The sequence below is a fragment of the Panthera uncia genome (assembly GCF_023721935.1).
Source record: "Panthera uncia isolate 11264 chromosome B3 unlocalized genomic scaffold, Puncia_PCG_1.0 HiC_scaffold_1, whole genome shotgun sequence".
NCBI lineage: Eukaryota > Metazoa > Chordata > Mammalia > Carnivora > Felidae > Panthera > Panthera uncia.
The window spans coordinates 104,384,304-104,410,031 of record NW_026057582.1 but is presented as its reverse complement, the minus strand read 5'-3'; the positions used below and the strand labels follow the sequence as shown (position 1 = coordinate 104,410,031).

Sequence of the window (25,728 nt, the reverse complement as noted above, 5' to 3'; positions counted from 1 at the left end):
ACTTTAGAGGCACCTGGGTGGTTCAGTCGGTTAAGCGCCCAACTCTTTCAGCTCAGGTCATGATTTCACAGTTCATGGCTCTGCACTGACAGTGTGGAGCCTGCTTGGGATTCTTTCTCCCTCTCTCAAAATAAATCAGTAAACTTAAAAAAAAAAAAAAAGACAGCAGCCAGATTCTGGGGTGAAAACCCAAATGACTATGTGGGTTGCATTTATAGGTCATGTGGTATGGAAAAAGACCATTTTTAATATATTAGAATCATATTTTGCTTACTTGCAGAGGATACTGGAACAAAACTAGATTGAAGGAATAGAAGGTTTGGGTTCCCAGTTCACCCTCCTCATATGTGATCAGATGAGCAGAATCACTGGAAATACAGTCTCTCACTTCCTCTTTGCTTCTCTCTTTTCTATTCTACACACAGATGAATTTGTCAATGTTTATGCATAATAAGACAACTTCCCTCAGTAATTCCAAACTGTGGTGAGAAGCAGTGATTCCCACAGAACATGAAGGAGGCACATGGAAAAGCACATTAAATCCATGCAGGCAAGAGCTAGAGGCTTCTGGGAGCATATCTGAACTTGGCATTGAATAATGGATATCATTTAGAGAGTAAGTGATGTGAGGAGAGCAGTCTAGAAAGAATAGCAAGAAAAGACACAGAAGTAGGGATGTGCAGAGCTCATAATTTAGGGAAAAGGACTGATCCAAGGTCGCTGGGTCTAAGACTATGTGATGGGAAAATGTGTTAAGAGTAAGATTAGAAAGGAATCTAATCTTCACTCTATAGCTATAAAAAAGATGTGTGATCATACATGAGAAAGCCACTGTGTGGGCCTCCAGAATACAGAATCTAAGCACTAATGGCCCTTACAGGTCTTCTGGAGACAGCTTCTCTGATTTTTTTCCCCTGAGAATCTCCCCCATAGCATCGTTCTGTGTGGGAGGGAACCCACAGGATAGGGGCAAGACTGGGGCCTTCGATTCATCAGAATGTGAGGAAATAACTGAGACTCAGTTTCCTCAGGAACAAAATGGGGGACATTGACTTGCCTGGTACATAGGATTGCGATGAAGACCAAGTGGTTAGGATCACAGACTTTGGAACAACATGAACTAGCTGTCAGGACCTCAGGTAGGTAATTCTCTTGATTTCATTGAACCTCGGATTCTCTTCAATAAAATGATAATATTTGCCTTGTATGCTTGATAGGAAGATTAACTGATAAAATGGCTATAAAATGCTTAGCCAAAGCATGGCATACAATACTCAGTAAATATTACTTATCATAATTACTTAATAAATGATATTTTATTGTCTGAAAACACATGATTTGTTCCCAAAAGACTTCTTTTGGGAGACTGCCTAAATCATGCAAACAAATGCAACAAAATTCACGGGGACCCATGAGCCCGCAAATTCCTAGTTGAGCTCCAACACAGGCGGGCCACGCCTCCAACCGTGCAGGCCACGCCCCCAGTCGCTAGCAGAACCCGCCCTTCAGCTCTCCTCCCCGGCCCCGCCCCTCCGGCCTAGCACGCGCACGCCTCCCATTCCGACGCGCCTGCGCAGGGTAGGCTTCCTTCAGAGGCTATGAGGGTGCTGATGCGGCGTTGCTGGGGTTCTCGGCCGGCTGGTGGTGGTCCGGACGCAAGGCCGACCCCCCAGTGGCGAGCGCTGGCCGGGCTTGGTGCGTCCCCTGGCAGGGAAGACGGCCGGGGCGTCCGAGTCCGCGAGAAGCCGCCCTGGCGGGTGCTCTTCTTCGGTACGGACCAGTTTGCCCGAGAGGCGTTGCGGGCGCTGCACGCCGCCAGGTACCGGGGCCGGGGCTTGGGGGGCCCGGCTGCCGAAGGCGCTGCTGCCGAGCCACTGCGCCAGCTCCGAGGGCTTGGACTCCTCGTCAGGGATAGCAGCGGCGCCGGAAGGTCTGGGCCCAGATCTTGGCGTCTCCGGGCGCCCGGAAGGTGCACCCTTCCCGTCTGGTCCCTCCGGTCTACACTCCGGCTCCCGGCTTCATCCGTTCTCCTAGCGCTACCGGGCGCTTCAAGGGGCCAAGCCCGCGCTAGTCGTTTTGCATACCTCATCCACCACAGCCACCACCCCCTTGCCCCATTTGTGTGTAAGGAAACCGGAGCTTGGAGAGGTTAGGAGATTGCCCAAGGTCATCAAATGAGCTGGTTCGGCCTTGAAACAGGGTCTGACTTCAAAGTCCTCCCCTTTCCACTTACTCCTTCTGCCTCCTCTTCATCTAATTTGTACCCACCAATCCTTTGGGCTTTTTGCCGGTCACAGGCATACCCATGTCTCACTTCCCTGCCCCCCATCTCCTTGTATGCAACGGGACTCAGTTTTCTGGAGCCACAATGAGGACATAGTCCAAAACCGAACTACTTTCAACTGAATAAATTTACAAATCAGAACTCTTAGGTATACATTTAGTATTTCTGAAATTTAACAAATCTTATTTACAGGGGAAAAAATTGAGATCCACTCTGTTCTGAAAGTCCATAAGGTATACATTTAGTATTTCTGAAATTTAACAAATCTTATTTACAGGGGAAAAAATTGAGATCCACTCTGTTCTGAAAGTCCATATGGTATATGGTAGTGGCTCTACCCAAATATACTGCTCTGCCTTCTTTCTCCCAACTTCTGTTTGTTATTTCCCCACTCCGTTTTTTCCTGATGTTTCCCCAACACTCATTTCTGCCTTCTCCAAGTCTTCCCTGCAGATTCTACACAGCAGCCCTCCTATTGACTCCCCCGTCAATCCCCTCGTATCATATCCCTCCCTCCAGTGCTCTGCCCTGGCACCCAGAAACACTCCCTTCATACATGGTCCCTTTGCATACCCTCCCTGATGTACTCTCCACATGCTGCTTTCCCCAAAGTGCCTCCAGAATCTCACTGCTTGTGTGCTGACCTTTCTGCTGATGTTTCACTTGGCAACCCCATTATCCTTGTGCTTTGTCGCTATATACTCATTTCCTTATTACTTCTCCATACCTGATGCGATACCTGCTAAATTAATTAACCCCACCCCCGGGTACTGGAATACTACACAGCAGGTAAAAAGAAAATAGTAGTACTAAATGTACTGCTATGAAATGATGCCCATGGGGTGGGGGGTGTGTGTGTGTAAAGTATTTATTGTTTGACTAGCACATGGTTGTGGTACAAAATTCAAAAGGTTCAAAGGATATACAGTGAAAAGTCAGTTCCTTCTGCCTCTGTCACTTCCCAGTTCCTCTCTTCACAGACAGCTACTGTTTCCAGTTTTTTATTTTAGAAATGTTCGACAGATATACAAGCAAGTGTATATTTAACCCACTTTTTAAAAAGACTCATAAAATGGTATATATAGTGTTAAGAGGAAAAAAACAAAATGCAGAGCAATATATATAATATCCTAGTTGTGTAAAATGTACTGTATGTGTTTCTGTATGCACAGGAAATTTCTAGAGTCATGCCATCCAAACAGTAGCCACTAGCCACATGTGGCTCTTTAAAAATAATTAAAATTAAATACAAAATAAAAACTCAGTCAGTTGTACTAGTTTTAATCACTTACCCTTAAATGTTTTGTGAATTTAACCACAAAAGTACTGTGGAAGTATGGGAGGTAGTTTAGCTTTGAGTCATTGTCTTAACATTTTCTTCCAATCTTTCCAACGTAGGGAAAACAAAGAGGAAGAGTTAATTGAAAAATTGGAGGTGGTCACAGTGCCCTCCCCATCACCAAAAGGACTGCCAGTGAAGCAATATGCTGTCCAATCTCAGCTTCCCGTGTATGAGTGGCCAGATGTGGGATCTGGAGAATATGACGTTGGAGTGGTAGCTTCATTTGGCCGACTTTTGAGTGAGGCTCTTATTCTTAAATTTCCCTAGTAAGTTTTTTTTAAAGGAAATAAAGTATAGAGGACTTGGTCTTTGCATATGGGCCTGGTGTTTAAAGTGCAATGACTTGAATTCTAGTTCTGCTGTCTTTAGTATTTTAAGGTAAAAAAAATTGTGTTGGTGTCACGAATATATGATGCTCTTGATCTATGGGCTCTCACTCACCCTCACTTAAATTCCTTGTTTATGGGGACACCTGGGTGGTTCAGTGGGTTGAGCTTCTGATTTCAGCTCAGGTCATGATCTCACAGCTCATGAGTTCGAGCCCCCCATCGGGCTCTGCTCCTGTCAGCACACAGCCTGGTTCCAATCCTCTACCCCCCTCTCTGTGCCTCTCCCCTCCTTGCGTCTTCTCTCTCTCTCAAAAATAGATAAACATTAACAAGAATAATAAAATAAACTCCATGTATATGCTGACGGCTCCCAAATTTGTCCCTCCAGTTCAGATTTCTCCCTGAATTCCAGGCCGCTGATGCACACTGCCTCCTCCACAGTTCTGCTTGGGTGTCTGATAGGCACCTTACACAGAAGATGTACTAAACTGCATTCCTGAACTTGTGCCCCAAACCTGCTTCTCCCTACATCTTTATCTCAACAAATGGCAACTCCACCCTTCTAGTTGTTGAGACTCAAAACCTTTCAGTCATTCTTATTGCTTATCTCACCCCACACATCCAGTCCATCAGCAAATTCTATTGGCTCTGCCTTCAAATTCTATCTAGAATCTGACTGGCTCTCTCAACACTTTTACTGCTGTTCTCACTGTCATTCTGCCCCCTAACCAGTAGCCCCCTAACTGGTGTCTATTCCTGTCCTTGGCCTTCTCAATCTTTTACCAACCCAGCAGCCAGGCAGGGGAGAGGCAGAGGGAGAGAGAGAGAATCTTAAGCAGGCTCCACGCCCATCGCAGAGCCCAGCTCGGGGCTCAGTCTCACAACTGTGAAGTCATCATGACCTGAGCCAAACTCAAGAGTCAGACACTGACTGACTGAGCCACCTAGGTGCCCCAAAATGATCCTTTTATTTTATTTTATTTTATTTTATTTTATTTTATTTTTTAATTTTTTTTTTTTTAACATTTATTTATTTTTGAGACAGAGAGAGAGCATGAACAGGGGAGGGTCAGAGAGAGAGGGAGACACAGAATCTGAAACAGGCTCCAGGCTCCGAGCTGTCAGCACCGAGCCTGACGCAGGGCTCGAACTCACAGACCGCGAGATCATGACCTGAGCTGAAGTCAGACGCTTAACCGACTGAGCCACCCAGGCTCCCCCAAAATGATCCTTTTAAAGCAGAAGTTTGATCATGTCATTCTGCTCAAAATTCTCTGGTGTTTTCCCATCTCAGAAGAGGTCAGAGTCCTTATATGGGCCTACCTACTGGGTTTGGTCCCCTCCTTGCTGTCTTAGTGTTATTCCTCAGGTTCACTCCGCTCCAGCCACACTACACTGGCTTCTCTGCTGTTCTTGAACTTGCCCAGCATTTACCTTCTTCAAAATCTCTGTACTTATTACCTCTGCCTGGAATATGTTTGCATGTCTTATTCCCTCACCTCTTCACATCTTACTGGTAAAATTTTCTGTGACTCCTATTAAAATTGTAGTCTCCTACCTAATACTCCTACTCCTCTGCTTTATTTTTCCCCACAGCCCTTAGAACCATCTGGCAGACTTTTTGCACTTTCTGTTGTTGTTTATCTCCCACCCTTTGCGCATAAGCTCCCTGAGGGCAGAATTTCTTCTCCTTTGGTTCAGTGTTGCTTGTATCCCAGCACTTAGAACAATGCCAGCACATGAACTATGCTCAGTAAATATTTGTTGGATCAATGAGACTGGTCTGAACAGAGCTTTGAATATAAGACTCTTATCTCTTAGACATACACTCCCAAGTGCATATTCCTGCGGTGGAGACATCATTAAACTAAGATAGCTTACTTAGTAAATGATTTAAGTTGCTCATCTATGGGCAATACGTGTGTTAGGGTAAAAAAAATACATCATTGGATGGGGATTCAAGAAGCTTGTTTTAGGCATTCTGTATGCAAACTAAGTGAAACAAGGGTAATTATGTGACTAAACTATAAACATTCACATTGTCCATGAGATGCAGAGTAGGGTTTGAGTAGTTCTTCTCATACAGTATAAAAGGTATTTTTTGCTTTTATTTAAAAACTCCAAGGGGCGCCTGGCTGGCTCAGTCAGTGGAGTATGTGATTCTTGATCTTGGGGTTTTAAGTTCAAGCCCCATGTTGGGCGTAGAGATTACTTAAAAAGTAAAATCTTTAAGAACTCCCAGACATCACAGATTATTGTGGAACACCTTTGGAACAGTGAGTTTGTTCTTGTTCTGTTTTTAATTGAGTTTCATTGGCCTTTTATGGTAATAAAGTAAACTTAATCTCTGGCTTCCTTTACTGATGATATAAGACTAGATTTTCTTTTATTTATTTTTGAGAAAGAGAGAACACACGAGCAGGGAAGGGGCAGAGAGAGAGGAGACACAGAATCCCAAGCAGGCTCTGCACTGTCAGAGCAGGGCTCAAACTCACCAACCGTGAGATCATGACCTGAACTGAAATTGAGAGTAAGGTGCTTAACCAGCTGAGCCACCCAGGCACCTCAGGTATAAGACTAGATTTAACTTTGTTTTTCAAACTTTCTAGGGAAGTATAATGATAAAAAGTAGCATATTTGTTTAGGTAGCAGGAACTAAATGGTAAAGCCCATTTGCACACTAATGTCTGCCTTTTTCTGACTCAGTGGCATATTGAATGTCCATCCCAGTTGCCTCCCGAGGTGGCGTGGTCCAGCGCCTATAATCCATACCGTGCTTCATGGAGACACAGTTACTGGAGTGACAATTATGCAAATTAGACCTAAAAGGTAGAAGATATTTTCTTTTCTCTAGACTTTGTAATTTTCAATGTTGTTGTCAATCTGTTTGGAAGGGACATGGAAGTAAATGAATGGATGGTGCTAATTCCTCTTAACTCCAGAGTGCCTTCCCTTTCTGCCTTTTCCTGGTTTCTAACACAAACTATATGTGGTTTTGTATTATGAAGTATCTCTTTAAAGCCCTTGTGAAATGTGTGGCTTGTTGATTGAAATAAATTATACCATTAACAAGTGGATTTCTTTAAAAGATGTGTAAATGAGAGGTGGATTTTTGTATATTAGTTGTTACAAATCTCAGTGCTGTTAGCCTAGGTTTCTGTGGTCAAAAATTTTTGGAACCTGAAATAAGACTATATTGTATGCCAATGTGTAATATAAGTGTCTTAAACATTTAATTTTTTTAAAATCATACTGTGGTTTAAGAAACAGGATTATATTAAGTTGCTATCTGTTATCACCTAATGTCCCCATAGAAAATAATTCACAGGTTCACAAGAACAGCTGTATATCTGGGATTTGCTTTAACTAACTTCAGAAAAAGGGAGGAACATGTGAAACAAGTTGCAAAACTTTGATGATTCTAAAATCTGGGTGATGTTATTTGGGGATCAGGTGACTATTCACTCTAGTTTTATGGATGTTTGTAATTTTTCATAGTAAGAATTTTATTAAAGCTTATAGAATAGAAATTAAATTGAAATTAAATTGGAACTATAATTAACAACCACAAAGTTAAATATTTAAAATAAAGCATATTTCTAATAAAAGTTGATAGCCAGTATTTACAGAGCTAGATGTAAAAATGTAAGACTATGGGAATGCAAATACACTTGTGCCTACTTATAATCACCAGTGATTATAATCCAGGCAAAACTCTTGTCTTTTGAGAAAGGAATTACAGGAAGAAATCATTATGAATTTAATTGTACTTGGAAAATCAATTTTTTGCTCTATGCCTTCATTGTATAAATAGAAACTTTTTAAATACTATTTATTGCTAAAGGTATGATTATTATTTTTAATGTTTTTTATTTTTTATTTTTGAGAGAGAGACAGCGTGTGAGCAGGGGAGGGACAGAGAGAGAGGGAGACAAAGAATCCAAAGCAGGCTCTAGGCTCTGAGCTGTTAGCACAGAGCCGGAAGCAGGACTCAAACCCATGAACCATGAGATCATGACCTGAGCCAAAGATGGACGCTTAACAGGCTGAGCCACCGAGGAGCACCAAGGTGGAATTATTTGTAACTGCAATTAAATCCCTAATGTGCAGCTTCATACTTATTTCCTTTGGGAAAAAATAGATTTAAGATCTAAATACAGGCAAGATTTTACTTATTTCAGACTGACCTTTCTCTTTGGCTAATGGCTAACAGTGAAATTCACAGCCAGGGTTAAACTATTCTTGTGATGTGTAAACACTCATGTAGACAAACACATTGATCTTAAAAAATAGTAATGTTATCATTTGCTTTTGCTTTTCTATAGGTTTGACGTAGGCCCAATTCTCAAACAGGAAACGGTTCCTGTGCCACCTAAGAGCACCGCAAAGGAACTGGAGGCAGTGCTGTCAAGACTGGGTGCCAACATGGTATAGTTCTCCCATATCCCACTGCTTTCTACTCATTCAGTAGGTCTCCTAACTGTTTATGATGAAAGGAACACTTCCATGATGTGAAATTTGCAGCTGTTTTCTTTTAAGTGATTTCTATCCCTGGCTTTCTAAAATTTAGGTTGGCATTTCTCATGTAAGTCTTTGAGAAATTTATCGAGTAGGTGCTTAATAAAGGCTCTCAAATGAAATGCATGTGTTTCTGTGGTCCACCACACCACGTTTCAGAGGCCTTTAGACTCTTCTTGCCAGTCTCACCCTCAGTCTCATAGAATCACCTGGTGCCCCCGTCAGACTGGCCAGCGGCCATTCACTCGGTGACTGGGCACTTCTCCCACTTCTGTGCCTGTGCGGCCGCCATCGCCTCCACACACACTGGAGCTCTGTGGACCCCCTGGCTATACACGAGCTCTTCAGCTTTGTGTAGCTTGAATCTGCATACAGTAGGTCTGAGTGAATGCTTAGTGACCAAATTAATGATTTTCACATGAACTAGTTAATTTTCTATATAGGACAGTTTTCCCCCATCTAGATGGTGCTTTCTAATCTAGGCACTCGCCTCAGAAGTGTTTTTGTAATAGTGGCTCTCATTTATCGAGCACTGGCTCATGTGCCAGGACTATTCTAGAAACTCTGTAGACATTATTATTATTATTATTATTATTATTATTATTATTATTTTACCTTCCCAATAAACTTCTCAAATAACTTTTCCACAATACATGCTAGTAGGTGGTGGAATTGGGATTTGAACCCAGAACTGTGTGACTCCAGAGTACATTCTCCTTCTTTGAGGCTCTACTCCCTTCCCTCCCTCAGGGTCAGAGTGTGGATTCTGGAGCACATGCTGTCCTGACACCAGAGCTTGCATAGCCAGGCAAAGCTCCGCGTTCTCTAAAAGCATAACATTGCCCCATACCCTGCAGAGAGCAACATCCACACTCAAACTCCATTGAGTAGACACGTGTCATCACAGCTTAAGCCAGTTTACTGCCCTGCCCTGCCACACAGCTCCTTCAAAATGTTTGATAGTGTCATAGTACTGAATTATAATGTATTTCTGTTTTTGTTCTCATCTTGAATGTGTTGCTCTCTCTCTTTTTTTTTAAGCTTATTTCAGTTTTGAAAAATTTGCCTGAGAGTTTGAGCAATGGAAGGCAGCAGCCAACTGAGGGAGTGACACATGGTGAGCAAGGACTGCGGAGACCCTTCCCTCCTCCATGAGGTTTTGTCTGTCTTGATAGCACCTGAACGTCCTGACTTCCTCACTTGCACATTTCTCTTAATTTTGACTAAAGATTTAGTGCCCACTTGTATGTCCCTTTCCAAAGAATGGTTGGTATGGTCCCCTCTTACCCTTGTAGCCTCATGAAGGTGTAGAAATTTTTTCCCACTTCTTTATATGGAAAAGTACCAAACAGAGTGAAGTTAAAAGATGGTGAATACCTGTTTTATCCAGAGTCAACAATTATTAATGTTTGGCCACATTTTTTTTCTGTGTGTGTGTGTGTGTGTGTGTGTGTGTGTGTGTGTGTGTGTGTGTATTTAGTACATATATATTTTTTTTAATCTTTTTTTAATGTTTTTTATTTTTGAGAGAGAGAGAGAGAGAGAGAGAGACTGCGTGGGTGGGGGAGGGGCAGAGAGAGAGGAAGACACAGAATCTGAAGCAGGAGCAGGCTCTGAGCTGTCAGCACAGAGCCTGACATGGGGCTCAAACTCATGAACCAAGAGGTTATGACCTGAGCTGAAGTCTGACGCTTAACCAACTGAGCCACCCAGACACCCCTATTTAGTACATATTTTTAGATTTCTGCTTAATCGTTTGGAAGTATGCATCGTAACCTGTCATCCCTAAATACTTCAGCATGCATCTCTTAAGAGAAATGAACAGTTCCCTAATAGCATCTAATATCCAGTGCATATTTAAATGCTGCTAATTGTCTAAAAACTTATTTTTTAGCCATATATTTTTTTTCAAACTAACATCTAATTGTAATTAGTTGTTATGTCTCCTTAATCTAGAGTAATTTCTCCACAAATTTTTTCCTTCCATGTCATTGACTTTTTGAAGAGACCAGGCTAGTTGTCTTTCCTTCCGGTGTTGTTTTAACTTGTTTTTCTAGCCCTTAGATTTCTTGTGAATTGGAAGTTTTAAAGCCTTGATTAGACTCAGGCTTGAAGTTTTTGGAAAGGGTATTTCATAGATGACATTGTGTTCCAATGATATTTGTTTCAGTTTGTTTTTAATTTTAAGGATTGCTTTTTATTTTTATGATTTGTTTCTTGAACATGTAAAACATTTACGTGGTTCAAAAGTCAAAACTGTTTAAAAGGGTATACTCAGAGAAGTGTTGCCTCTGTCTACTCCAGTCTACTCCAGTCTTTGGATGTCACATCAGTGAGCCATAATACCAGGGTTGTATCGAGGCTGGTGAGGTTAAGTTGGATCACTTGGTTGAGTCCAGTACAAAGATTTATTTCCGCTTTTGCAGGGGTAGGTAATCTGTGGGGTAATGCTTTGGCACCATGCAAACATCCTGTTCTCTACCAACCTTTCACATAATAATTTTGGCATGGGTTGATGCTTCTTCGTTAAATGATTTATTTCATTAGGGATTGCAAAAATGGTGATTTTCCAATTCCTTTTACCTTTAATACTTGACATTATTCTGTAAAGAAGAGCTTTTCATCATTAATTGAAGATGAATTTTAGTTCATCCAAAAATGGTAGGATCAATGCTTGATTCTTTCTGTAACTACCAATTTTTAGAGTAAGAAGTGGGTGCCATAATCACCTTCAATTATGGTAGCAAATGAGATTTTTAAATTATTATATGACTCATGAATTTTCATTTATTGTGTTTTACAGTTAGTTGCATTTATAATTCTTTATACTGCTCAAGTCATCCCAAATTTGGCCAGTGGGAGCCCCTTAAAGTTGGGTCCTGTATCCTTTATTTTGTTTTTATTAATAAAAAAAATGTTTTTAATGTTTATTTACTTTTGAGAGAGACAGAGGACAGTGTGAGTAGGGGAGGGGCAGAAAGAGAGAGGGGGAAAACACAGAATCTGAAGCAGGCTCCAGGCTCTGAGCTGTCAGCACAGAGCCGGACACAGGGCTCGAAACTCTGGATCATGACCTGAGCCAAAGTCGGATGCTTAACCGACTGAGCCACCCAGGTACCCCTGGTTCTGTATCCTTTGACAACCCCAGGTAGTTTTTGAGTGCTTCCTTGCTTTCTTTTTCTAAGATGTCCCAGGCTCACTTTGTGAATTCTCAGCGTTGTTCATTTTAGCAGGGGGTGATATTTAGAAACAGTCTGGTGCAACTGTGTGTTCCAGGTTAAGGTGTCAATAGACAAGGTGAGGCATTGTATATATATTTTTTTAATGTTTATTTTTGAGAGAGAGAGAGAGAGAGCGCGCGCGCACGTGTGAACAGGGGAGGGGCAGAGAGAGAGAGAGGGAGACACAGAATCTGAAAATAGGCTCCAGGCTCTGAGCTGTCAGCACAGAGCCTGACACGGGGCTTGAACTCTGAACAGCAAGATCATGACCTGAACCAAAGTCAGACACTTAACTAAGCCACCCAGGCATCCTGAGGCATTATATTTTTAAAATAATACTTGAGTTCATACTGTTACTGATTTAAATTTTAATTTCAGGGCTTTTCTTATATTTTCTTTTAAACTGTTAATACTTTCAAAAATTAACACTGACCTATTTATTTAATTGCTAGGCATAAAATAGTTTCAAAATTACGACACCAGTATTACTATAAACAGTAAAACTACTGAGTAATATTTCAGATTTCTCTGCAGTTTTTTTTGTCCATAGACTGCTAAGAGTGTGCAGTCAGAGTACCATGTTCAAAACTTACTGGAGATGATTATTTTTTCCATGTGGTTTTGTTATCTAGTTTGATATATAGTTAAATTTATTTGCTTCAGTTTGTTTTTAATTTTCATAGTTGCTTTTTTTCCTCTTTATGATTAAATTTGATTTTTTGAATCACATAAAACATCTCTGTGATTAAAAAATTTAAGCCATTTGAGGAATTATACTCAGAGGAGTTTCACTTCCATCCCTAGTTCCTCCTTCCGGTTTCCCTCCCTCTATAAGTAACTAAATGAGTTTCTGATTTAGCCTTCCAGTTGTTTCCTTTTATCAAAATAAGCAAAACCACATATTTTTTATTGATTTTTCCTTTTTTTCTTTCACAAAAGGTGGCATAAAATATACACTCTTTTGTACCTTTGGGTTTTTTTTAACTTAACAGTGTACCCTGGAAACCCTTTCCTATCAGTAAGAAGAGATTTTCCTTGTTCCTTTTTTTTTTTTTTTTTTAATTTTTTTTAATGTTTATTTATTTTTGAGAGAGAGACAGAGAGTGAGTGGGTAGGGGTAGAGAGAGAGAGGGAGACACAGGATCTGAAGCAGGTTCCAGGCTCTGAGCTGTCAGCACAGAGCCTCATGTGGGGCTCTAACCCACAAACTGTGAGATCATGACCTGAGCTGAAGTCAGATGCTTAACTGACTGAGCCACCCAGGCGCCCCACCTTGTTCCTTTTTATGGCAGCATAGTTCTTACTTGTGTGGATAGATCATAATTTATTTAACAGAACCCCTATTGATGGGCACTTTGGGTGTTTCCAAGCTTTTGCTATTTCAAATAATCCCATTGTAGATAACTTGGAGCATATTTTACTTCCTAATCAAATAGATGAGAAATTGCATCTTGGAGTAGTTTTAGTTTACGTTACTTCTATGTGTGAGGTTGAGGATCTTTTTTTATGTTTAAGGACTAATTGCATTTCTTTTTTCTGGGAAAGGACATTATATCTTTTGCCCATTTTTCTATCACATTTTTGGTCTTCTCAGCTTTTAGGAGTACTTTATATAATAGATTTTTAAAAATTTTTCTTTAATGTTTGTTTATTTTTGAGAGAGAGAGCGCAAGCAGGGGAGGGCCAGAGAGTGAGGGAGACACAGAATCTGAAGCAGGCTCCAGGCTCTGAACCATCAGCACAAAGCCTGATAAGGGGCTTGAACTCAGGAACTGTGAGAGCATGACCTGAGCCGAAGTCAGACTTCACTTAACTGACTGAGCCACCCAGGTGCCTCTATGTAATAGATTTAAATAAATCTATATGATATAAAGTACTCCTAGATATGTTATTATAATATTACATAGATATATATACATAGATTAGCATATAACTTATATTTATTATAAATCTAAAGTGTTGTGATAAAAATTATAGATACTTTCAGTTTGTTTTTGCACTTAATTTATGACCTCTCCATCTTACAAAAGGTTGTTTTTAGTAAAAGCTTATTTTTATGTAGTCATATTTATCATTCTTTAATTGCTTCTGGATTTTGAGTCATTCTTAGGAGGGCTTTTTCTACACCCAGGTTATAAAGAAATTCACCCATTTTTCATAGTATTTGTATAGTTAATTTGTTTATTTTTACTTCATATTACGGAAAATTTCAAACATATTCAAAAGTTGAGAAAATAATACAAGTTCTCTTATATCTATTATTCAGCATCAATGTTACCAATTCATGGCCATGGAACCTGATATTTATTCTTGCTGTTGGCTTTATCTTTCAGCCCCTAAGATTTCTGCTGGTACCAGCTGTATAAAATGGGAGGAGCAAACTTCAGGGCAAATATTCAGACTTTATCGTGCCATTGGAAATATAGTAAGTTGGAAGTCAGATTGCAGTTTTACTTAATTGTCTTTGTGTGTGTGTGTGTGTGTGTGTGTGTGTGTGTGTAAATATTTTTATTTAGGACTGAATCTCAAACCTAAGAATCCTGAAATTCATTTTATTTTTAAAACTTTAAAAAAAAAATTTGGTCAAATACAACATAAATTTACCATTTCAACAATTTTTAAGTGTATAAATCAGTAGCATTAAGTACATTCATTTCATTGTGCAAACCATTGCCACTGTCCATCTCCAGAACTTGTTCATCATCCCATACTGAAACTCTGTACCCACTGAACACTGATTCCCCCATCTTCCCTTCCCACAGTCTCTGGTAACCACTGTCCTGCTTTCTGTCTCTTAGAATTTGCTTATTCTAGGTACCTCATATAAATGGTATCATACGATATTTGTCCTTTTGTGTCTGGCTTGTTTCACTTTGCATAATGTCTTCAAGGTTCATCAATGTTGTAGCATGTATCAGAATGTCATTCCTTTAAGTTTTTATATGGGCCTTAGAATTACAAAGCACTTTTGAATATATATATATATTGCAGTTTCCCATAACCAAGTTTTATTACCCATTTCATGGATGAGGGGAAGGATGGGTGCCCCATCACTAAATAATATAAATCTCATTCCTAATCTATTGCTTTTTCCAGTACGTCTTTCTGCCTGTAGCAATTTTTTACAACAGAATTCTTAAATACTCAATTTCTACAGATAGTATACCAAATGGAGTTGTAACTTTAAATTACTTATTTATTACATAATTCTTTATTTGTACTTACAGTATTTATTAAATACTTACTAAAATACCTGGGGTGCCGGGCTGCCTCAGTTAGTGGAGGATGTGACCCTCAGTCTCGAGGCTGTTAAGTTCAAGCCCCACATTGAGGGTGTAGAGATTACTTAAAATCTTTTTTAAACACTAAAAATAAATACTTATTAAAATGCCTGAGGGACGCCTGGGTGGTTCAGTAGGTTAAGCGTCTGACTCTTGATTTCAGCTCAGGTCATGATCTCGTGGTTTGTGGGTTCGAGCCCCATGTCGGGCTCTGCACAGTGCAGAGCCTGCTTGGGATTCTCTCTCTCTCTCTCAAAATAAATGAGAATAAACTTTAAAAAATAAATAAATAAAAATAAATAAATAAAATGCCTGAGTTAAATTCTCAGTTCTTTGACAAATTTACTGTTTTTTTTCCCCTTCATTTTGATAGTCTCTTGTGTTGTTTGAACTCCAGGCCTACCAAGTGTGGGATTTTTAATGGACCACCTGTTATTAATGTTGGTTAAAAAGGAGAGCTGTCGCTGAATATCTCTAGCATGCCAAGTTCTTCAGTGAAGATCACAATCGCACATTGTGGGTATTATCTGATTTTAAGTTGATGAAATTGAGGCTTGAAGTAGAGAATGGATGGTTATTGAATGATGTTGCACAAGATCACATTTTTAGTTAGTGAGAGTCAGGTTTTGAACCAGATCTGTCTCACTGTAAACCTTGTACTTTCCCCATTGCAGCAGAATGACGTAGGGAAAGGAACATGGACTTTAGAGCCAGACAGAGCTGGGTTCCCTCTTGTCTCTGCCACTTCCTAGTTTGGTAGACTTGGGAAAGTTATTTAGCTTCTGAGCTTTAGTTTGTTCATCTGAAAATTAGGGCTGATATAATGTATAAGAAGCATCTAGTATAGTTTCTGGCAAAGAGTAGGTACTCATTAAATGTTATCTGCTATTATTCACATATTCGTGCATTCATTAAACAAAATATTTTTTGAGAGCCTATTATGTGTCAGGCATTGTTCTAGGTACTAGAAATACAAATGATGTGAGAAGATGGAAACAAGCAAATAAGAAAAATATCAGTGTGATAAATTTTTTGATGAAAATTAAAATAGGATAATGTGATAGATTAACTGGAGGTTATTTTAGATTTGGTAGATGGGGAAGGAATCTCTGAACTGAAATTTAAGTTTAGATCTGAAAGACAATAAGGAGCCAGTCATGCCAAGTTCAGGAAAAGAGCATTTCAGACAGAGGGAGCAGCTAGTACAAAACCTAAGGAAGACTAAACAAGATAAAGACCTCACAAGAAAAGAAAGCCACGTGAATATAGTGGCTTCACAAGAATAGACTTCACAATAAAATAGGCTTTACAATATAGACTTTACAAGAAAAGAAAACCACCTTATGAATATAGCAGCAAAAATCCTCAGCAGAATTACCAAACCAAATCAAACAATGTATAAAAAAGGATTATATTCCATGATCAAGTGGGATTTATCTAAGGAATGCAAGATTGAATCAACATACAAAAATCAATCTATTAACGTACCATATTAATAGAATAAAGAGCATATAATTTACTCAACAGAGGCAGAAAAAGCATTTGACAAAATCCAACACCATTTCAGGATAAAAATGTTCAACAAACTAAGAATAGAAGGGAACTTCCTCAACCTAACAAAAACCCACAGCTAACATATTTAATGGTGACGGCCTGAAAGCTTTCCCCCTAAGATCAGGAATGAAACAAAAATGTCCACTCTCACCACTTCTCTTCAACATTCTACTGGAGGTTATAGCTAAGGCTATCAGGCAAGAAAAAAGAAACAGTACAGAATCAGACTGGAAAGGAATAACTAAAGCTCTATGTACAGAATCAAAGAATCCAAAAGAAACTTTTAGAGCTGATAAGCAGTAAAGAAGACCTAAGTAAATGGAGAGACCTTGTTGTTCATGGGTTGGAAGAATATTGTTAAGATGGCACTATTCCCCAATTGATCCACAGACTCAACGCAATTCCTATAAAAATCCCAGTTGACGTCTTTGCAGAAGTTGACATGCTTATCGTAAAATTCATATGGGATCCCAAGAGACCCAGAATAGCCAAAAAATCTTGAAAAAGAAGGACAAGATTAAAGAACTCACCGTTCCTAATTTCAGAACTTGCTACAAAGCTTCACTAATGAAGACAGTTGGGTACTGATATAAGAATAGACCTGTTTCTCAATGGGATAGAATTGAGAGCCCAGAAATAAACCTTCACATTTGTGGTCAATCGATTTTTGATAAGGGTACCACCATAATTTGATGGGAAAAGAATAGTCTTTTTTTTTAAGTTTATTTTTTTAGATGGAAAGTATGAGCAGGGGAGGGTCAGAGAGAGAGAGGAAGAGAGAGAATCCCAAGTAGGCTCTGTGCTGTCACTGCAGAGCCCAACGTGGCTCAAAGTTGAGATCATGACCTGAGCCAAAACCAAGAGTCAGACACTTAACTGACTGAGCCACCCAGGCACCCCGGGAAAGAATAGTCTTTTTAATACATGGTGCTTGGACAACTGGATATCTACACTCAAACAAATTTGGATTCCTACCTCACACCATGTATAAAAACGAACTCCAAATGGATCAGAGACCTAAATATAAGAGCTGAAATGATAAGACTCTTGGAAGAAAACCTAGGGATAAATCTTCATGATCTTGAATTAGGCAATGGTTCTTAAATATGTTGCCTAAAGCTTAAGTAACCAAACTAAAAATAAAGAAATTGCATTTTTTTAAATATTTATTTATTTTTGAGAGACTGAGACAAAGTGAGACTGGGGGAGGGGCAGAGAGAGAGGGAGACACAGGATTGGAAACAGGCTCCAGGCTCCGAGCTGTCAGCACAGAGCCTGACGCGGGGCCCGAACCCACAGACTGTGAGATCATGTCCTGAGCTGAAGTTGGACGCTCAACCGACTGAGCCACCCAGGCGCCCCAGAAATTGGATTTTAAAATTAAAACCTATTGGGGCTTCAAAGAACACTATCAAGAAAATGAAAAGACAGCTTACAGAGTGGAAGAAAATATTGGCAAATCACATATCTGATAATTGTCTAGTATCCAGAATATATAAAGATCTTATACAACTCCACAACAAAAAGACAAAACATCGTCATTAGAAAATGGGCCAAGCATCTGAATAGATATTTCTTCCAAGATCTATAAATGGCCACTAACAACATGAAAAAGTGATGATTTTCGTTAGTTGCCACAAAAATACAAATCAAAACTGTACAGAGATACCACTTCATACCCACTAGGATTGCTATAATTAAAAAAACAATAACAAGTGTTGACATGGATAGGGAGAAATTGGGAACCGTCATACATTGTTGGTGGGAATGTAAATGGGTGCAGGTGCTACGGAAAGTAGTTTGATAGTTCCTTAAAATATTAAACGCAGTTACATTACTATATAATGATCCTTATCTTGTATAATTCACCTTTTCTCTCTACTGAGAACAAGCTTGTGCTATAACAGAATGAGAACCTAGGAGCCAGGAGGTAAAATTTGATTCCTAGAGCTCCCATTTACTAACCAAGAGCAAAACTCCTTTCTGGGTTTCTGCTTTTTTACCTCTAAAATGGGGTTAATGACCATGTCCACAGCTGCCAAGATCAAAGGAGATAAACCTTGTGAATTAAATCCGTGCAAACATATGATTTTGACAGTAATGATGGTGGATACTGAAATGACTATATTCTTACCATCCCTTTGCTTTCTGTAATGCTGTGATGATAAGGTGAAGATGATCTTTACCCTCTTCAAGAGCAAGAAGAATATATTCTGAACAAGAACTATATGTCTTGCATGTTTATAACTCTCAGTAAACATAAACCTTTTTTTAGTCAGCATGTTTCAAAAATATTTTGATTTCTTTGAAAGAAAAAAGTTACATGAAAATTGTTTCATAACTTACTGGAAGTGGGTGAAAGAAAAATAAGTCAGCAAATTTGAGAAGAGGATATTGTACTGGGGCGCCTTGGGTGGCTCAGTCGGTTAAGTGTCCGACTGTTTATCTCAGCTCAGATATCGAAATGAGGGTCGTGAGTTCAAGACCCAAATTGGCATGAAGCCTACTTAAAAAATGTTTAAAAATTTAAAAAAAAAAAGAAGAGGATATTGTACCAAGACATGTCACATTGAAGATCATGAACACCTATGAATCAAATGTATTTAATTCTTTGATGCAATGTTCAAATCTTTGCAACAACCTAATTCTTCTGAAAATTAAATTGTCCTCTTTAGGGAATCTCATAAAAAGAGCATTGAGCTGAGAATGAGAAAACACAGATTCCGGTGCTTGGCTCTCCTAACTAGCTGTGTCTAAACTTGGGAATATAGCTGCATTCTCTGGGCCTCACTTTCCTCATCTATGAAATGGAGGATTGAACTACAGCCTGAAAATCAATTTATTTACTTCAGAAATTTGAGAGAACTTGTGTCCTGGTATGTGTTAATTTTTATGAGTCTAAAATCAAAAGTGGCATTTCACACTGTGGGGAAAGGTGAGATGGATTGTCCAGTAAATAGGGTTGGGACAACTGAACTGGTTAGCCATTAGAGGAGGAAGCCCTCAAATCCTGCCTTTCAAAGTCAACATAAAATGTAGATGGATCAAGCATTTAAATATAAAAGAGTAAAGCCACAAAGAACTGGGGAAAAAACACAGTTGAATAATTTTACAATATTAGTAATCTTTTTTTTTTTTTTTTTCAACTTTTTTAAATTTATTTTTGGGGCAGAGAGAGACAGAGCATGAACGGGGGAGGGGCAGAGAGAGAGGGAGACACAGAATCGGAAACAGGCTCCAGGCTCCGAGCCATCAGCCCAGAGCCTGACGCGGGGCTCGAACTCACGGACCGCGAGATCGTGACCTGGCTGAAGTCGGACGCTTAACCGACTGCGCCACCCAGGCGCCCCAACAATATTAGTAATCTTAAAGTGTGGGATAGCACTTTTAAGTTTGACATGAACCACTGGAGTCATGAGAGAAAAGATTGGCTAATATTACTACAAAAAACTAAAAAAAGTTACACATAGGAAAAAATTACTGTACCCAAGATTCAAAGTCTACATACTGGGAAAAAAATATTAATAGTAATAAGAAAGGGAAAGTAATTGAAATGTCCATCATAAAGGTTTTGGTTGCGTAAATTATGGCATAGTCATAAAATGGAATATTGTACAAGTACAGCAGATAAAGACTGAAATAGACACACATGCACTGATGAAAGTTGCCCACGCTTATTGTTAAGCAAAGAAGTCCCTTTGAAAAACAGTACGCTCTAGATTTTTGTAATATTTGTAGAAAAAACTACAAGGTTATACACATCAAATTGTTAACAGTGGTTACTTCTAGGGATGGGAGTACAGAATACTTACTAAGTTTTTTTTAATGTAATTGTGGTAATGCATTTTTTATAATGAACATAAATCTTACATTAGAAATGTTTTGGGTTTTTTTAATGTTTATTTTTGAGAGAGAGACAGAGCGTGAGCAGGGGTGGGGCAGAGAGAGAGGGAGATGAAGAATCCGAAGCAGGCTTCAGGCTCCGAGCTATCAGCACACAGCCTGACATGGGGCTTGAATCCATGAACTATAAGATCATGACCTGAGTCAAAGTCAGCCGCTTAACCAACTGAACCACCCAGGTGCCCCTTACATTAGAAATGTTAATAAAGATATAAACACTGATTTTTTTTTAAGTTTATTTATTGACTTTGAGAGAGAGAGCAAGCTGGAAAGGGGCAGAGAGAGAGAGAGAGAGAGAATCCCAAGTATACACTGCCAGCATGGAGATCATGACCTGAGCTGAAATCCAAAGTTGGTCGCTTAACCAACTGAGCCACCCAGGCACCCCTATTGATTTTTATTTATTTATTTTATTTGTTTATTTTTAAAAATTTTTTAAATGTTTATTTATTTTTGATAGAGACAGAGCATGAGCAGGGGAGGAGCAGAAAGGGAGACACAGAATCCGAAGCAGGCTCCAGGGTCTGAGCTGTCAGCACAGAGTCCGACACGGGGCTCAAACTCACGAACCGTGAGATCATGACCTGAGCCAAATTCAGACGCTCAACCGACTGAGCCACCCAGGCGGCCCAAACATTGATTTTAAAAGAGTGTTTTAAGGTCTTACAATCTTGGAGACTTATGTAGAAGGCCACACCTGTGTTCTGTTTTGTAAGGTTTAGAGACTTCGCTCCCAATTCCTCTGTAATTGGGAGAGAAGTCAGACCATAATAATACAAAATAGTAGTTGAAAAGGGTTTGGGGGTTAAGTGTATTCTTTTATTATACCTTCTTTAATTTTCTTTGCAGATTCCGTTGCAGACACTCTGGATGGATAATGCCATTAAACTTCTGGAACTGGTAGAAGTTAATAGTTCAATCCTCACTGGTACTAACTTTTGAATAGCTGATGTGGAAAATGTTTTCACTATAGTCCATTTGAAAATGTGTCTTTTTTACCACAGGTTACAGTTACTGAAAATAAGAGTTCTTTTAGTTTGTGTCAGTTCAATAATTATATTTTATATTCATTTATTGTCTTGCTCTTTGCAGTGTCCATTCACATGTATTTTTTCATTCAGTCATTATAAGAATGTGGGAAGTAGGCAAAGCAGTGTTACTATCCTATTTTAAGCTCTGATTCTTTATACTAAGGTTTTCAGGGAGTGCAAAATGATTTGGTCAGTTTCATTCTGGTGAATATCATAATGAAAATCTTAGCGAGAATCCTAGACCAGGGTGTAGCATTTCATGACACAGTCTGTTCATTCTAAAGCCCATCAGTGCCTCCAAATGTGGTGGACTGAAGGAGTGTGAGTCACAGAGGGAGCTGGCCCAGCACAGAAGGAGTCAGAGTTCCCCAGGAATCTAAGACTTGTTTGGTCATGGATAGAAGGGTCAGCTTAGATCCTAAGCTTCCTGTATACCTCTCCACTGGTAGATAGTTATTTCCCCCAAATGGTCAAAATTTCTAAATTCAGCATTTTTAGTTAATCTTGGGAGGCTGGGTGAAGGACTCATAAGTTCCTATGCATACTGAAAGCTTCCCTTTGAGTTTGAGATACACACAGCATTATGGCTCCATTGTAAGTTTGGATTACAAAGTCAGGACATCAGCAGGTATGCCCTCTCCAGTATTAGTACTGCCTCCCAGGATGTTTGTTTGATTTTTCAGAAGCGCCATGAAGTTATTTGTAATAATTATTTATTCTAATATCCTTTTCCCCCCATTCTTTAGATCCAAAATTAACAGGACAACCTGTTATTCCCGGATCAGTAATATATCACAAACAGTCACAAATACTGCTGGTTTGTTGCAAGGTACATTTTTCTTTTAGTTTTAAACTATACTTGTTTTACTGAGTTTAATCATTTTTAGTTAAGATTTTACTCAACTATTTATCCATCAGATTGAACATTGTCTCAATCTGGGCAGTTTTTGGTTTTTTTTTAATATTTATTTAGTTTTTTGAGACAGAGCATGAACGGGGGACGGTCAGAGAGAGAGGGAGACACAGAATCTGAAACAGGCTCCAGGCTCTGAGCTGTCGGCACAGAGCCTGACGCGGGGCTCGAACTCACAGACCGTGAGATCATGACCTGAGTCGAAGTCGGACGCTCAACCGACTGAGCCACCCAGGCGCCCCTCAATCTGGGCAGTTTAATTTTCTTAAGAAATAGTTGAATCTCTAGTATAATTTTTTTAAAGTGATGTTTTACCAAAGCATTATTACTCAAAGAAGATTCAGTAACCTTAGTGCTTTCTTAAAAGAAATTTGTATATTCTCACTAATCCATTGTAATTAACAAGATCTTGTTAAAACTAACAAGTCTTGGGGCGCCTGGGTGGCTCAGTCGGTTGAGCGTCCAACTTCGGCTCAGGTCATGATCTTACGGTCCGTGAGTTCGAGCCCCGCATTGGGCTCTGTGCTGACAGCTCAGAGCCTGGAGCCTGCTTTGGATTCTGTGTCTCCCTCTCTCTCTGACCCTCCCCTGTTCATGCTCTGTCTCTCTCTGTCTCAAAAATAAATAAAACATTAAAAAAATTAAAAAACAAAAAACTAACAAGTCTTGGGGCACCTGGGTGGATCAGTTGGTTAAGCAACTAACTCTTGATTTTGGCTCAGGTCATGATCTCACAGCTCATGAGTTTGAGCCCCATGCTGATGGCACAGAGCCTGCTTGGGATCCTCTCTGTCCCTCCCCTGTTTTCTCTCTCTCTCTCTCTCTCTCTCTCTCTTTTTCTCTCTTTTTCTCTCTAAACAAACAAACAAACAAACTTAAAAAAAACAAACTAACAAGTCTTATTTAACTAGCAAGTTGTCTTGCTAATATGATGATCACAGAAGACAGACATATGAAAGTATGTAGCTGAACTACCACAGTGCTGGTATCCTACTTGCTTTTAGTGTTCAACAGTGGTTAAAGAGGGGATTTCTTAACTATTTAAAATGACTTGAGGGGCACCTGGGTGGCTCAGTCAGTTGAGCATCTGACTTTGGCTCAGGTCATGATCTCATTGTTGGTGAGTTTGAGCCATGCATCGGGCTCTGTGCAGACAGCTCACAGCTCAGAGCCTGAAGCTTGCTTTGGATTCTGTGTCTTCTCTCTCTCTCTGCCCTTCCCTTGCTCACAGTCTCTCTCTCTCTCTCAAAAATAAACGTTAAAAAATGAAATAAAACAACATAAAATGACTTTAGAACCATTATTATTTAATGACAGTGGCCTGAGAGCTGTTGCACATTTTTTCCATTTCCTGGTATTTTCCTTCATGGTGTTTATGTGCAATGTTTCATGCTCAAGAGGTTGTGTTTGAAATGTGTGATAAGAGCGCCTGGGTGGCTCAGTTGGTTAAGTGTCCAACTCTTGGTTTCAGCTCAGGTCATATCTCACAGCTTATGAGTTCAAGACCCACATTGGGCTGTGCCCTGACAGCACAGAACCTGCTTGGGATTCTCTCTCTCCCCCTTTCTTCCCTCCCCCACTTGTGCGCTCGCTTGCTCTCTCTCAAAATAAGTAAACATAAATAAATAATAAACTTATTAATGAATGAATGAAAGAGTGGTAGAGTGATCTGACCTACATAGACTATAGATACAGAGCTTCCACATCAACCTCTCTTCATCTTTCTTCAACTTATTCTCGAACAATGTAGGGTGCACATGTTTGCTGTCCTTGTCTGGGTCTTTATATATCTGTATTGCAAATCTGCAGTTTACTCTCATAGAAGATGGGGTTGTCTGAACATGTGAGTTTGAGTGCCACCAGTTATGTCACGTCGGACAAATCACTCACCTCTGAGCATCGGTTTTCTCTTCTAAAATCAATTCCCTCTGGGGATGATAGTGGATCTGCCTTTTAGAGCAGTTCTATTTTTGATGACCAGTCATAGTAAGATATATGGACATACTCTAAAAACTGTAAAGTACCATGCAAATATAACATCTTTATTCTGCTTCCTTTATGTTTAAATAGGTTTAATTTATTCAGGTCTGTACATTTGTTATCACTCAGTAATAAATGCAGTCAAAGAAACGTGTATGTTACTTAGTACAGTGCTGTCTGCAGCTAGGCATTTGGTAAGATTTGTAGGTTTGTTTGTTCTCATGATAAAAGTTCTATAAACTAAAATGTAAGAGTTTTGCCACCACTGTCTAGTCACTGTCTTTTGCTCTTTAGGACGGTTGGATTGGTGTTCGATCAGTGATGTTCAAGAAAACGCTAACAGCTACTGATTTCTACAATGGATACCTGCACCCCTGGTACCAGAAAGATTCCCGAGCTCGACCAAGCCAGTGCAGATTTCAGACTCTCACACTGCCAACAAAGAAGAAGCAGGAAAACAAAATTGTTGCTATGCAACAGTGCATTAAGTAGTTAGGAAGTAGATGGACAAGAATCTACTACGTATTTGTAATTTATTAAAAGCCTTCTTTACAGGAAATTACCTTGACTTTCAAAGAAGATGACACTGTTGGAGGGAAAGATTATTGTCAAAAGATGAATTACCTCACTTCCCATTTTTTGTTTAACAGTAATTAAAGACTACTTTTCTATTTGAATAACCAAAAAAAGCTTTAAATAAAATTTAATTAAAATAAAATTTTTATTTATAATGTGAAACTCAAGGAGATTTTATCTTTCCATAAAAGCAAATGCAACTAGTGTGTGTGTGTGTGTTTGTGTGTGTGTGCCCCCATTGATTATGCTATCATTTCAGCAGTATTTAATCTACATTTCTGACTTTCAACAAGCAGTAAAGTCAGCTCTTAAAAATTTATACACCTTCGGGGCGCCTGGGTGGCTCAGTCGGTTGAGCGTCCGACTTCAGCTCAGGTCACGATCTTGCGGTCTGTGAGTTCGAGCCCCGCGTCGGGCTCTGTGCTGACAGCTCGGAGCCTGGAGCCTGCTTCGGATTCTGTGTCTCCCTCTCTCTCTGCCCCTCTCCCGCTCATGCTCTGTCTCTCTCTCTCTCTCTGTCAAAAATAAATAAACATTTTTAAAAAAAAATAAAAATAAAAATTTATACACCTTCTAGTTTTTACAATGTAGTAAACATAATATTTAATCATCTCTGTCACATGGATTTATAGTATAAATTCATATTTTACATCTAGATTTTCTTAAAGTAGGAATATGCTAACATTTTTCAACTTAATTGTGCAATATAGGTTATTGAACATCTGGTCTGTACAAATTCATCTCTGTCTCCAAGAAAGTCAAGCACTTCTCAAACAGGAAGGAGATACAGTGGCCA

At 39.5% G+C, this 25,728-nt stretch overlaps 1 protein-coding gene across 1 annotated transcript; it reads left to right on the top strand.

Moving 5' to 3' along the window:
- The first annotated feature begins 1,568 nt into the window (after positions 1-1,568).
- On the top strand, positions 1,569-24,914 carry MTFMT (mitochondrial methionyl-tRNA formyltransferase). The gene is made up of 9 exons (XM_049611794.1): positions 1,569-1,819; positions 3,683-3,892; positions 6,662-6,784; positions 8,281-8,383; positions 9,515-9,590; positions 14,028-14,119; positions 21,282-21,360; positions 22,210-22,292; positions 24,651-24,914. The coding sequence occupies exons 1-9, from the start codon at positions 1,599-1,601 to the stop codon at positions 24,846-24,848; spliced, it is 1,185 nt and encodes a 394-aa protein (XP_049467751.1). The 5' UTR covers positions 1,569-1,598; the 3' UTR covers positions 24,849-24,914.
- The last annotated feature ends 814 nt before the right edge of the window (positions 24,915-25,728 follow it).